The following is a 13,804-nucleotide window of genomic DNA, read 5'->3' on the forward strand; positions in this document are numbered from 1 at the left end:
ATCTTTTTTTTATTTGATTGGTAGTGCCAGTATGTAGGATTTGGCAGGCATATTAAATTAATGTACAGTGTTGTGGGTGTGAGGGTGGAATAGCTGCCCTTAGTGGAGGAGTTTAAGTACCATGGGGTCTTTTTGCGAGTGGGAGTGGGAGATCGGCCGGCAGATCGGTGCGGTGTCTGCAGTGATGCAGGCACTGTACCATTCCATGGTAGTGAATTAGGAGCTGAGTTCCCAGACAAAGCTCTCAGTTTCCAGCTAGATCTACGATCGTGGATACAAGGGGACGAAATTAGTTTTCTCTGCAGGGTTGCCGGGTTCACTCTCAGTGATTAGGTGAGGATCTCAGAAATCTGGGAGAGCCTCAGAGTCGGGCTGATGCTCCTCTGGATCGAGACAAGCCAGCTGAAGTGGTTCGGGCACCTGGTAAGACTCCACTTTGAACTCAACCGGGCATGTCCTGCTGGGAAAAGACCACAGGGGTCGACCCAAGACACGCTGGCAGCACTATGTCGCTTGGCTGGCCTGGGAACGCCTGGGAATTATCCAGGAAGAGCTATAGTCTGTTGCCAGAGAAAGAGAGGTCTCAACATGCTGCCGACGTGACCCTCACCAGGTCAAGTGGATTGAGAAACGAATGAACGTTGTGAGATGCAATTGAAATAAATGACGCTAAATAAAACGAAATTATTTTTATTTGTATTCCAGATTTTTCCTGTAGAATCAATGATAGAAGCGTTATAATGCCATTTCCGTACGTGTACATTTCTACGTTTGTACCTTAGTATTGTATTTCTCAAACAATTCATTACACCACAAGTGTATAAAGACATCCCATTTCACCAAAGATAATTATAATTGCACCCCTATACTATAATCACACTCCTCTGGCAGCGTGAATACATCCATGTTGATTCTACACACCGAGTGGTACTTCATTGTCAACCACTAGAAAGGTTTTGATCAATTATGCTCAACCCACATTCTAATCGAGAGCCACACACTCATAACCACTGCACCCACCAACCAATCACAGACCCGGCACTACACATAATGGTGACGATGGCGCGAGTGTCATGTGTCGTGGTGTCTGCTCTTTATGGTGTTTATGTTCACCTCTCTCAGGACGCATGGCTCAGATCCAAAATCGTCACAGAGTGACCAACTTCACCAAACCCGATGTACAGCCCAAGATGTAGGGGCTGAGTGAAAGTTTGGTGAACAGAGTATAACAGTGCCATGGAGTCGGCGCTGTAAAACGACAGGAGCCCCGCTTCCCAGTCCAGATGAACCCCGACTCTCCGTGGAGGCTCCGGCACCATCAGTGAGGTCTCTACCCTGCCATGCCACGCTGAAAAGCTGCTGTTATATTTCCGTAGACTCCAGGAGATGTCACTCCGTCCCAAGAGGCACTCAATACCACTCCCGCTCCGTGGGATCGTCCCATATGCGATTCCAATCCGACACCGCTGCACATTCTCCACGTTCACCTCACAGTAGTGCTGACCCGACGAGAAGCTCTCGTAGCACAGGGCTTGTAACTTCCTATCAAACCGGCGTGGGTGATCGGCGCGACCCTGCGAGAAACCACTCAGTGTCACCATCCTGAGATCTGAGGAAATCTGGAGTTTGTTGTGGGCTGAGTTTGTGTCCAGAGTCGGTGACCGTCCATCTGTGGTAACAACAGTGAAGACGATCGATGTCGCAGTCACAGCAACGCATGCACAGTAGCAACACAAGCACTACATGTGCTGTTTACAAATACACATTGTGTATGGCATTATCATTTATGTTATTGCAATAATGCAATAAACAATAAAAGTACGTAACAAATTCACATTGATTATAACATATATTACAAACGCTTGTTATTATGTGTACACAAATTCTAACGAATATTTTTAGGTATACATACATACTAATGGATATTAGTGTAGTGACGCCGACAAGCTTTCTTGCTTTACTAAGAGCCTTTATTTTGGACACAACACTAATTCTCGGACCAGGCTATTGGTTCTTAATGCTTGAACTTCGTTTTCTCTTTAACCGTCCCCTCCTCTTGTGCTATCGACCTTTTACATCTTTCGACCACCCTTTTTGGAAGCTTCGCTCAACCCATTTCCCCCAGCCAATCCTCGATCTCCTCCAATGTTGTCAACCGTCATCCATACAGTCACACGTATTCCATGCCTGTTACGTTTGAATCTCGCCTCCAATGCCTTTGAATCTCTTAGCTTCACCAAACGTCTTTGAGGCTTCCCTGCAACAATTAGAACCCTTGATTGAATTCCTGACTGTCTATTTGCACGTATGTTACGTCAGGTAAGTGGTCTGTTGCCTTGGTCATTACACTTGTATGTGTAGACAAATAACATTTTGCTCCAAGAAACACTTTCCCACTACTTTATGTACCTATTGATGACTGAGGCTCTCATTGTTATCTTCAAATTTTCAACCATCACCTGAGTGACTGCATTTCTCACTGAATCCACGCGACGTCTCCCCTGTCCAGTGGCTTAAATACACGACACAGGCCTGCCTCGTGGTGCTGATCTTGTGTTTGTTGTTAATGGGGCAACAGCTATCAGTGAAGCAGAGAAACCTACACACAACAGCCAGAAGATTCGTTGGGATGCCTCCCACTGAAATGGCCTTTGCAAGGTTCAGGCGGATGGACACGGGGGCAGGGTTATCCTGAGTCCCCTGAGAGACCGAGCTGCTCCTGCACTCACAGTACGGGACACATGTACAGTCTAATAAGGGCCCATGTCCCTCTACACATAGCATGTGTCACAATGTCGAATTAGGGTCCAGATCCCAACACAACAACAACGGCCATTCAGCACTTAAGTGGTGGTGATGTCACTATCGTGCTTGTGCCAGGGTATATGCCCTTTAAAGCCTCATGAAGTATCAAACGTCCACTGGCAGGAGGTCACTGGACAGACCCATGTGCCATGGGTTGATGATTCAGATGATTAGCCAATGGTCCACCTGTGCTCATTATGCTAATTTGCTGTTTTATAGCTGCCCGGCGCTTCACACATTGTTGTGAGCATCGATCCTTTGCCCTCCATTTCCGCTGGAGGGCATCTGACTCCAACTGCCTAGTAACATCCTTCACAATCCGCGTTCCACAAAGGCCCATCTTGACACCGCTGGTATTAGTTATTGGCAAGTCCACTCAGCTCCATATCCACTCATGCCACGCCATTCCATTTCTTCTCTAGGCCGTTCCACGCGTATTTAGTCCCCTCTATTCAGTCAAACAAAAGCTATTTGGGCATGTGGTGGCTGGGCATACGGGCTACATGACCCAGCCAACGCAGCCTTGCCTGCCAGAGGAGCTCACCGATGGGACTCTGTCAAAATCTTTCGAGGATCTGTGTGCTCCTCCCAAATAAAAGCCTAGTTAAACCCAGGATGGAGCATAGGCAATCCAGCCTGAATGCTTATAGTCGGCGAGGATGTTTTATTAGGGGGGTCTATGTTTCGCAAGAATAGAGAATAAAGGGCACGACCATAGCCGAGAAGACCCGACACTGCGTGGGGATTCATATTCTTAGGTTTTTCGGTAAAGTCACGTAGGTAAAACATTAAAATTAATAAAAGTAAAATAAAATAAAAATCACGACGTTTCGGAGGCAACACAAGCTTCCGTCTTCAGGTGGAACCGTCACAGCCACGACAGCTGTATCAAGTAAATGAGAGATTGCAGGAGCTACCACTCCGTTTATATAATGGTTGGATAAGGGGGGGGGGGGGTAAGGGCCAAGTGCAGCACACTTTTTATTAATATGGTAAGGTGAGGCTTAAGAGGGTGAGCCTTTGTTATGGAGAGGTACGGTTTGTGACTCAAACTGTGACAAGGAGACAACCACTAAACATTGTAAACCTGTAATAGTTGTCTGTCAAATAAGATTGGCAAATAAGTGCAGTTAAATCTTTTTTGTATGGTTAATCACATCTTTCCAATGATTACTCAGTTTGTAACCGTGATGACTTGGCCCTTACCCCCCCCCCCCCTCCTTCTCCAACCATTATATAAACGGAGTGGTAGCTTCTACAATCTCTCATTTACTTGATACAGCTGTCGTGGCTGTGACGGTTCCACCTGAAGACGGAAGCTTGTGTTGCCTCCGAAACGTCGTGATTTTCATTATATTTTATTTTATTAATTTTAATGTTTTACCTACGTGACTTTACCGAAAAACCTAAGAATATTAATCCTTGCAGTCACGAAAGCTTCAAATCTAGAATTAAACTGCGTGGGGAGCGACAGACCAGGGAGCTTCCAGGCAGCGTTATGCAGCCAATGAAAATATAATGCTGCTCGACTTGAGACCTCTGCTGTCAAACCAAAGCTGGTCATTAGCACACTGCTCAGGTATGGAAACCTCTCCACTGTATCCACAACTACCTCATCAATGGAGAGTTGATGGAGTGGAGTGTTTGATGATAAAATACACAAGTAGGTGCTTAGTTATTGAGGGGTTGAGGGTAAAGCCCCACCTCTGAGTAGCACGCTCCAGGTTCAGCAGCAGCCATTGCTCAACCGCACCTAAGCATCGATCAACCTCCCATTGTATCTGTACCAGATGAAAAATCCTCCCGTAAAGGCATGAAAAGCTTGTCCAACTACGTGGTCGAAAAAGATGTTAAATAATATAGATGCCAGAGGATATCCCTGTCGCACCCCAAGGTGAACAGGAAATGGCTTTGATTCCCAGCCACGTAGCTTGACCCGAGCCTGACCACCATCACGAAGGTCCTTAATCATTGTGACCAGAGAGTCAGGGACTCTGAAAGCACTAAGAACAACCCAGAGCCCATGCCTATTTATGGTATTATAGACCTTGACCAGGTCAGAGATGTTGGTCCTGTGAGAATTCCCTACACCCCTGCTGTAGCAGACGGACGTAAAATATGACATCTGTGCAGGACCGCCCTGGACTGAAACCACATTTGGGCACTGCAAGTGTAATGCGGGCGAAAGCGACCTTCCGGATGTGACGTCACGAGGAGGCGGAGCCAGGTGACGTGGGTGAAAGGTAGGGGGTCCTTAAGCGGGTAAACCGGAAGGAGAAGGCAGTCGGGGTGTGAATGGAAAGGTGTGGGGCCACGCGGGCGTACGAGCCGAGGGGGCACCGTCAGAAGCGGGAGTCAACCCTGGGAACAGTAGGGAGCTACTGGGAGGTGTAAAGCTGCAGATAGAGATAGGCAGTAAGGCTGTGTGTGAGGAGCAGCGGGGTGGCTGCCAAGAGTCGCAGGAGCGACGAGAAGGCGAGACAGCACGAGGCTGTCAGAGCTGCAGCAGGAACAGCCAAGGGAGCTGTGTGAGAGTACAGCAGCGGAGCTGCTGTGGGGCTGCAAGAGCGACAAGAACAGCAGCGGGGCTGCTGATGTGGACTGGAGTGACATCGGAACCAGCACAGAGAGAATAAGAGAGACAGCCGTGTGGGAACGCAGTACGGACCGAATAAAGGACACTGAGCCAGAGATCGTGGTCAAGTCTTTTATTACACTGGGGTCAGAAGTGAAACGGCATGTCTAAGCAAGTAAGGAAGAAAATTCCCCCGGCGCCAGCATCGGCTTCTTCGTCCGACGACGACGAATTCCCTCCGACCACGGATTTTGCTGGGGTGGTGGAGGAGAGCCCTGCTGAGGCGAGCACGGGGACGGGCGTGGAAGATGTCGGCGCGATGGCGGGTCCGTCAACAACATCGGACGCTGAGCAAAGATGGCAACAGGTGGCAGAACAACTGGAGACACTCAAGGACGTCCTGGCGCATCTGTGTCACCTCGTTACGCCAAGGACGACGATGGAACGAGAAGGTGCTCCACGGGCCGCCACGTTGCCTGCCCTGCCGCCGCCATTGGCCACGCGGCAAGAAGACACCATCTTGCGCGCTCCGCGGCGCCAAACCGCCATCTTGGCCACGCCGCGGGCCGACGCCATTTTGAATTTACCTCCAGAACAACCATCATTGGAAGACGGCGTAAAGAGGAGTCGGAGTCGCCACCTTACTACAGTTAAGGAATTCTCTATCGGGGGCGATTGGAGCGCTTTCGCCTGCCGATTTTTGGCGGCGGTTCGTTCAGCAAGATGGACCGATGCGGAGGCCTTGCAAGTGTTGCCGACTCTACTGGACGACGAATCTGTTCGATTTTTCCGTTCCATAACGGCCGATAAGAAGAAGACTTTATGTGGAGTTTTTGAGGAAATGGCCGACGCCTATGAGCCACCTGACGACGCGCATCGGCGATTCGCTCAACGACAACGAGCACCCGAAGAATCGCCCGTGGCGTTCAGGGGTGCGGTGTTGGAGCTGGCCATGGCAGCATATCCTGACACGCCACAGGATCTGCTCGAGCCTCTCATATTGGGAAAAATGCTGGAGCTGTCTCGGGATCTGGGGATCCCCATGCCTGTGTGTGGGCATGAGAAGCTCACGTCCCGGGCGGCAGCAAAGTGTCTGGATGCGCAGTTTAATCTCCGTCGCTGGAAGCAAGTGGCGGCATGGACGGGTGGGCCCGTCAAGGAAGGAGGCGCGATGGGGTGGGACCCCACAAGGGCGATCTATGTGCCGGATGAGCGGGGTCCACAGGAGCTGACGGCTGCCTCCTCTCCATGGCCGGGACGCGGAAGGCCGGGGCCGCGCGCTACGCCATCGGGACGGGGCCGCCGGGATGCAAGACCTGCGCTTCGGCGCAACGAGGCCGATTGCTTCCGCTGCGGCCGTAGGGGCCATTACGCCAAAGATTGCTGGGCCCGCTTCCCGGGTCCGCCGCAGCAGGAGCCCACAACACCGGACAAGCCGACCAAGGAACCTCCGAAACAGGCATGTCGGCACGCACCAGACACTCGGCAAGGCTTTACACCTCACCCACCACCTTTGTTGCGCGATCCTATTGTTGTTGTTAAAGAAAGGCCATCGACGGGGACTTGTCATTCAGTTACGCAGTGGCGCAAATTGGCACGGAGAGTTGTCGCGGCCGCTACGGGTTCGTCCACTGTACCGGGGTCCATACAAGGGGTGGACGTGCGCATTTTCGTCGACTCGGGAGCGTCTGCGACTATTATATCGGATGTCATTTTCCATCTGTTGGGCATTCCGCCGGGGGCTGCGCGTCCGGTTTATGGGTCTTGCGTCGCTGCGAACGGGGGTAGTATGGGTATCGTGGGCCAGGTGGATGCTAAGATATCTATAGGGGATGTGTCGGCTTCGGGCGTTGTGTTAATATCGAGATCTTTGGCGGTTCCTTGCTTACTAGGCACGGATTTTTTGGCTAAGATGCCCATTTTGATTAAAATCAATGAGAATTGTATTGAATTGCCGGGGGGCCGTCGAATCTCGTTTCTGCCGTCGCCCTGGGGGCGACCTGCTTCGGCCGTACAGGTGCAGGCGCTGTCCGTCGCATCTGTGGACATCCCACCTGGTTCACAGATGCTTATACCCTTGCGGTATCGGAAGCCCCTGCCCAATCGGCTAGGAGCATTAGGGGTCTTGTTGTCAACATCCGCCACGATAACAACGGGATTGGCGTTAGTTGGGGCACAGACCATCGTCCGGCCGGATCAATTACCGGTTTTACAGGTGCTTAATGCGGGGGTGGAAAACATCCGTGTTCCGGCCGGTACGGTTGTGGCACATGCCACTACGGCGTTTGCGACGCACGATTGTTCGCATCGCCGGGGAGTGGTCGCTGGTGTTTCCGAGCCAAGGGGTTCGGATAATCGTTGGATCGCTACCTTATGTGACGAAAATTCTTCCCTGTCCGTGGGGCAACGTGATGCGCTGCGTAAATTGTTGCTGACGTATTCGGATGTGTTCAGCTCCGACGATTTGGATTTGGGACGCACATCGTTGCTTTCCCATCACATTGAGACGGGCGACGCTGCCCCTATTCGGTTAAATTCGCATCGGATGAGTCCAGCGGAGCGAGAACACGTTCGGGGGGCGGTGGAAGACATGTTGGCTGCGGACATTATATCGCCATCTAACAGCCCATGGGGCGCTCCTGTGGTCTTGGTTAAGAAAAAGGATGGCAACTTGCGATTTTGTGTCGATTTCTGGAAATTGAATAAGATATCGGTGGCAGATGCGTACCCCCTGCCGCGTATGGACGACTCCCTTGACGCATTGTCGGGGGCTAAGTTCTTTTCCACACTGGACCTCTCTTCGGGATTTTGGCAGCTTCCCCTTGACGAGTCCTCACGGGAGAAAACCGCATTCCGTACGCCGCAGGGGTTATTTCAATTCAACTGCCTCCCGATGGGATTGAATGCGGCCCCTGCTACGTTTCAAAGATTGATGGAGCTCGTTTTGACGGGGTTGCAGTGGGAGACGTGTCTTATATATTTGGACGATATTATTGTGTTCAGCCGCACATTTGAGGAACATTTAACGCGGCTGGAGACAGTGTTCACGAGGATGCGCTCTGCCAATTTGAAATTCAAACCAAAGAAATGCCACCTACTGCAACGGTCCGTCCGTTATTTGGGGCACATTGTGAGTGCCGAGGGGGTGTCCACGGATCCGGAAAAGACGGCGTGTGTCCGGGATTGGCCGACTCCGGCCTCTGTGGGGGATGTTCGGCGGTTTTTGGGATTTGCCTCGTATTACCGAAGATTTGTGCCGGGGTTTGCGACGATTGCGAGGCCCTTGCATCTCCTTACGGGTAAAGGACGGAAATTTGTTTGGGGAGAGCCGGAAGAGGCGGCCTTTCGGAGTCTGCGTGATCTATTGGCTACGGCCCCGACATTGGATTATCCCGATTTTGATCGCCCTTTCATTCTCGATACGGACGCGAGTGACACAGGTATTGGGGCGGTATTATCACAGTCTAAAGGGGGCGTAGAGCGCGTCGTGGCGTATGGTAGCCGAGTCTTGTCGCCTGCGGAAACACGCTACTGTGTCACTCGTAGAGAACTTTTGGCGGTTGTTTTTTTCCTACGGCAATTTCGACCGTACCTTTACGGTCGTTCTTTTATTGTGCGTACGGATCATGCGGCCTTGCAATATGCACTTAAAATGGACCAGCCATCGGGACAGTGGGCACGTTGGTTGGACACGCTGCAGGAGTCTTCCTTCCAAATTCAACATCGGAAGGGAGTGCGCCATGCAAACGCTGACGCACTTTCCAGATTACCAGGGCGCGCCCCTTGTAAATGTGCGTCGGGGACGCATAGGTGTTCGCCGATTCTCAACCCCCCTCAGCCGCTCACGTTGGCCGTCGGGAAGTCGGATACTCCGATGGAACCGGGACCGACTGATGGGGTTTTGAATCTGCCGCGGTCTGTCTGGATTCGGGAACAGATGATGGACGAGTCGTTGTTGTCCATGCGGAAGCGGTCTATGAGGGACAATGGGAGTCCGAGTTCGGCTGTGGGGCCGCGAACCGCTCTCCGAGATGGTCTGCTTATGTGGCAAGAAAGGTTCCAGGAAAGCTGACGTGTGGTGGTACCAACGTCCTTGCGATTTGAGTTGATTAGAACTCTCCATTGTGACACACTATTGCATTTAGGGGTGCAGAAGACCTTGTTGACGTTACAACGTCATTATTTTTGGCACGGCATGGCGACAGATGTCGTAGGGCACGTGCGCGCGTGCCCTGAATGCGCCCGGCGTAAGCCGCCTAAACATCCTTACGTGCCGCCTCTCCAGTCGATTCAGGTGTCTCGAGTCAATGAATTGGTGGCACTGGACATATTGGGACCCTTCCCACCATCGGCGAGGGGAAATAAATATTTGCTGGTAGGGGTTGAGTATCTCTCCCGTTGGCCGATGGCCTGGCCGTTGCCCGATCAGTCGCCGCGGCCATCACCGACGCCTTTTTGTTTGGGTACATTATGGACAAGGGGGCGCCGGAGAGACTCCTCACGGACCAGGGCCGAAATTTCTCTTCTAAATTATTGGCTGAAGTGTGCGCAGGCCTTGGGACTAAGAAGATACGGACATCTCCATACCATCCGCAGACGGATGGTATGGTTGAGCGGCTGAACAGGACATTGTCTGCCATGCTTTGCCATACTGTGAGTGAACAGCAATCGGATTGGGATCTGCACATCCCCGGAGTGCTTTCGGCGTACAGGATGACGCCCCATGCGGCTACAGGGTATTCGCCGTTTTACCTTATGTATGGTCGGGAAAACGTGCCTCCGGTGGATGTGCAATTGGGTACTGGGGTGAAGGGACCTCGTAAACCACTCCCTGAATACATTCAGGACACGGTTCGCCGGGTTACGGAGGCGCGGGAAAACGCCCGCGTGGCTACGGCCAAAGCCCAGGCCCGGAACGAGCGGTATGCTCGGCGGTCTGAGGGGGAGTGCCCCTGGAAGGTGGGAGACCTGGCCTGGCTCCATTGCCCGCAGGTGCGGCCGGGGACCTCTCCTAAATTGCACAAACCTTGGCATGGTCCTGTGCGCCTCATTGAGGTTCCCAATCCACAGTCGGCGCGCGTTCAGTTTGGTTCTCGCCGTTGGTTTGTTCATACGTCGCGGTTGAAACCATATGTTGCTCCCCTACGTGATGCGTCATCTCCCAATGTTGCCTTGCCGGGGTCTGTTGCTGCTGACTCTGACTCTTCCCCGCCTGCGTCCATTGATCTTGCTAGAGCGCCTGTCGTACCTGTTCCAGACAGGCCGACCGTGACACCGCGGGGGAGGAGTGGGCCTGTTCGGAGGGCGCCTGCCAGGGCTGCGGGACCTTCAAGCCCGGCGACCCTTCCGACCCCGCTGCAGGCGCATTCGCGGAATACGACCAAGACTGATTCGTCAGGGACACGAGATGTCGGTGGACTTCCAATCGCAGCAGGGGAATTATTCCCTGTCATTTCTCGTGTTCCATCGCGTCCCCGTTCTACAAGTGGGCCGCCGACCGTCCGGGACGGGCCGGCGACCCGCACTCGTTCCAAATCGCTTACGTTTCGTTGATTGTATGTTGTTATTGTTCTTGTTCTTGCCGTCGTATTTATCGCATGCTTTCGTACGTTCGTCGATGTTACTTGTGTGTTGTTCTTGTTGTTATATTGCATGCTTAGTGTCCTTTAAGGGGGAAGGTCGGTTCACCGCATTACGCTTTGGTGTTGTTCAGCCGATGTCGGCTGGGTTTTTTCTATGGGGGAGGGTGGTGTAATGCGGGCGAAAGCGACCTTCCGGATGTGACGTCACGAGGAGGCGGAGCCAGGTGACGTGGGTGAAAGGTAGGGGGTCCTTAAGCGGGTAAACCGGAAGGAGAAGGCAGTCGGGGTGTGAATGGAAAGGTGTGGGGCCACGCGGGCGTACGAGCCGAGGGGGCACCGTCAGAAGCGGGAGCCAACCCTGGGAACAGTAGGGAGCTACTGGGAGGTGTAAAGCTGCAGATAGAGATAGGCAGTAAGGCTGTGTGTGAGGAGCAGCGGGGTGGCTGCCAAGAGTCGCAGGAGCGACGAGAAGGCGAGACAGCACGAGGCTGTCAGAGCTGCAGCAGGAACAGCCAAGGGAGCTGTGTGAGAGTACAGCAGCGGAGCTGCTGTGGGGCTGCAAGAGCGACAAGAACAGCAGCGGGGCTGCTGATGTGGACTGGAGTGACATCGGAACCAGCACAGAGAGAATAAGAGAGACAGCCGTGTGGGAACGCAGTACGGACCGAATAAAGGACACTGAGCCAGAGATCGTGGTCAAGTCTTTTATTACACAAGCCTCTCATCAGCGTGCTTGGCAAGGTAATGTTGAATCATCTCCGCCAGGACCTTTCCTGGCACACTGAGGAGATAGATGCCCCTGTAGTTGTTACAGTCTGTGCGGTCCCCTTTCTGAAAGAGGGAGACCACCAGGTCATCCTTCTAATCCTACAGAACCTGTCCAGTGGTGCAGACTGTTATTATGATGTCATACAGGGCAGTGGGCACCGAAACGTCACCCTCCCTCAGCTGTTCGCTTGGGAGATCATCTCTGCCTGGTACTTTTCCTGGTCTCAGACTCTGGATTGCCTTCCGTACTCGCTCAACAGATGCAATTCAACCAGCCACTCACAGGGGGAGACTACTTATTCAAAGATTTGAGGCACCACAGTTCCAGCAGCGCCTTCCCCACTTTTCCTCACAATGTTTTCTGGACTGAGGGATTTCCCCTCCCCAAGACCTCACAAAAACGCTCTGCAAATCTCCAAACTTGTTCCTGGTGGCCAGAGATCAGATTACCTTTCTTTACCCTCAGAATGGTGATAGGTGTGGCACTGCAACTTCCGAGCCAAATCTGCAGTAAGCCCCCTCATCCTCCGACGTGGGATGCTGTCGACGGTGGGGGTGGGCCTGTCGCTTTTTCTCAGCCAGCTGGAAAACCTTTTCAGTCAGCCAGGGTCTCTGGACATATTTATACCACGTACCCAAAGCAGCCATTGTAGCTGCATGAGCCACAGTCCAAAACCTCGCCCATTTCCCCTTAGCATTGGGAGGAGTTGGGGGACAATGCCAACCCCATGACGTTTATAGCAACTACAACAGCCAATGGGAGCTCTAGACGGTTGCGAGGGGCTAGTAACCCTTCCACCTTCAATTTAATCATCAGTAAACTACGTCACTATGCACACAGCACGAGACACACATTCTAATGAGGGTTCATGTCTCTTTACAAAGACATAGCCTTAGCAGATTGCTGAGGAAAGTGCTGTAAGCAAGCACCTGTTAAGGCCGCCGCTGCACACGAGGGGGTGGGTTACCAGCACCACGCTCGGCCGCCCTTGTCTCCAGTGGCGGCTTGTGACATTTCGATTAGGTGGGACTGTTTTGAGTGACCTCTGAAATAATGGAGTTTTAATTTAAAACATCTCGTCATGTTAATGGCCTTCCCGTGAAAGTGATATAACAATTTAATCTACCATCGGAAGGCATTTATAAACAATATGAAACAAAACAACAAATCACTCAAATGATGTCCCCATGACCCTCAAGTCCACACTACACAACCCCTTCGACGCTGCCAAAAACTTAAAGCGTGTAGGCCATGACCTGCTATATTTGTACAGTGAAAATAGCGTTGTGACATCGTCATTACAGCCATGGGCGCCTTTTTCACTGCCCTGAATGGGTCTCAAACGGCGTGGCTAAAATGCCAAGCTAATCACAATGCATGAAGGAATATCTCTTATTTGGGCACCTTGTTGTATATGTTGGTTATCAACATTTGTTATGTTGTATGCGTGCGTGGGTGAAATTATTATGTTGTATATGTGGGTTATGAATATTCAGTGAAAATAATAATAATCAATTGAAATTTGGCCAAACGTGTAATTATCCGGAAATATGTTAATTTATGTAATTATGCACATTTAATTATGCCAATTCGAGAGGTAATCGTAGTAATTATGCGAGTGGGTGTAATTATGATAATGCAAGTCGTTATGATAACCAGACCCCGCCTCAGTGACGAGGGTGGGTTATCGATCGGAATAAGGCAATTAATCGTATGCAGTTATGCAGGTGTGGTGTAAGTATGCAAGATTAACTTAGATTAACTCGGCATCGTTGTCTAGGTTCGTCTCATTCTCGCTTTAACATTCCCAGAGTGGGTATTCGTGGTTATATTTTAGGTCCCCGGTTCACCCCGTTATCGCTTTAACATTTACTGAGTATGTATTAGTGTGTTTATTAAGGTCACCAAGTTCAGATCTCAACGCAGAAGCAGATCTTATGCATAGATTTCAGGAAAGAATCACACAACCACTTCTGTATTAATCAATTTATTACTAATTCAACCTCAACTATGATATAGTATGCGAACTCTCAATCCCGGAACGTCAACACGGCATCAATACAGTATCATCAA

The 13,804-nt window shown here is 51.4% G+C and overlaps 1 protein-coding gene across 1 annotated transcript in view; it reads right to left on the reverse strand.

Moving 5' to 3' along the window:
• Positions 1–1,118: 1,118 nt before the first annotated feature.
• Positions 1,119–13,804, reverse strand: part of LOC144732971 (E3 ubiquitin/ISG15 ligase TRIM25-like) — a 28,421-nt gene continuing 15,735 nt past the window's right edge. The window contains exons 5-6 of the mRNA XM_078614639.1: positions 2,604–2,719; positions 1,119–1,669 (exon numbers count right to left, since the gene is read on the reverse strand). Coding sequence (XP_078470765.1) covers positions 1,119–1,669; positions 2,604–2,719 — 667 coding nt within the window. The remainder of the gene's footprint in view (positions 1,670–2,603; positions 2,720–13,804) is intronic.

This window comes from Lampetra planeri, chromosome 45 (assembly GCF_965212315.1).
Source record: "Lampetra planeri chromosome 45, kcLamPlan1.2.h2, whole genome shotgun sequence".
NCBI classification, from domain to species: Eukaryota; Metazoa; Chordata; class Hyperoartia; order Petromyzontiformes; family Petromyzontidae; genus Lampetra; species Lampetra planeri.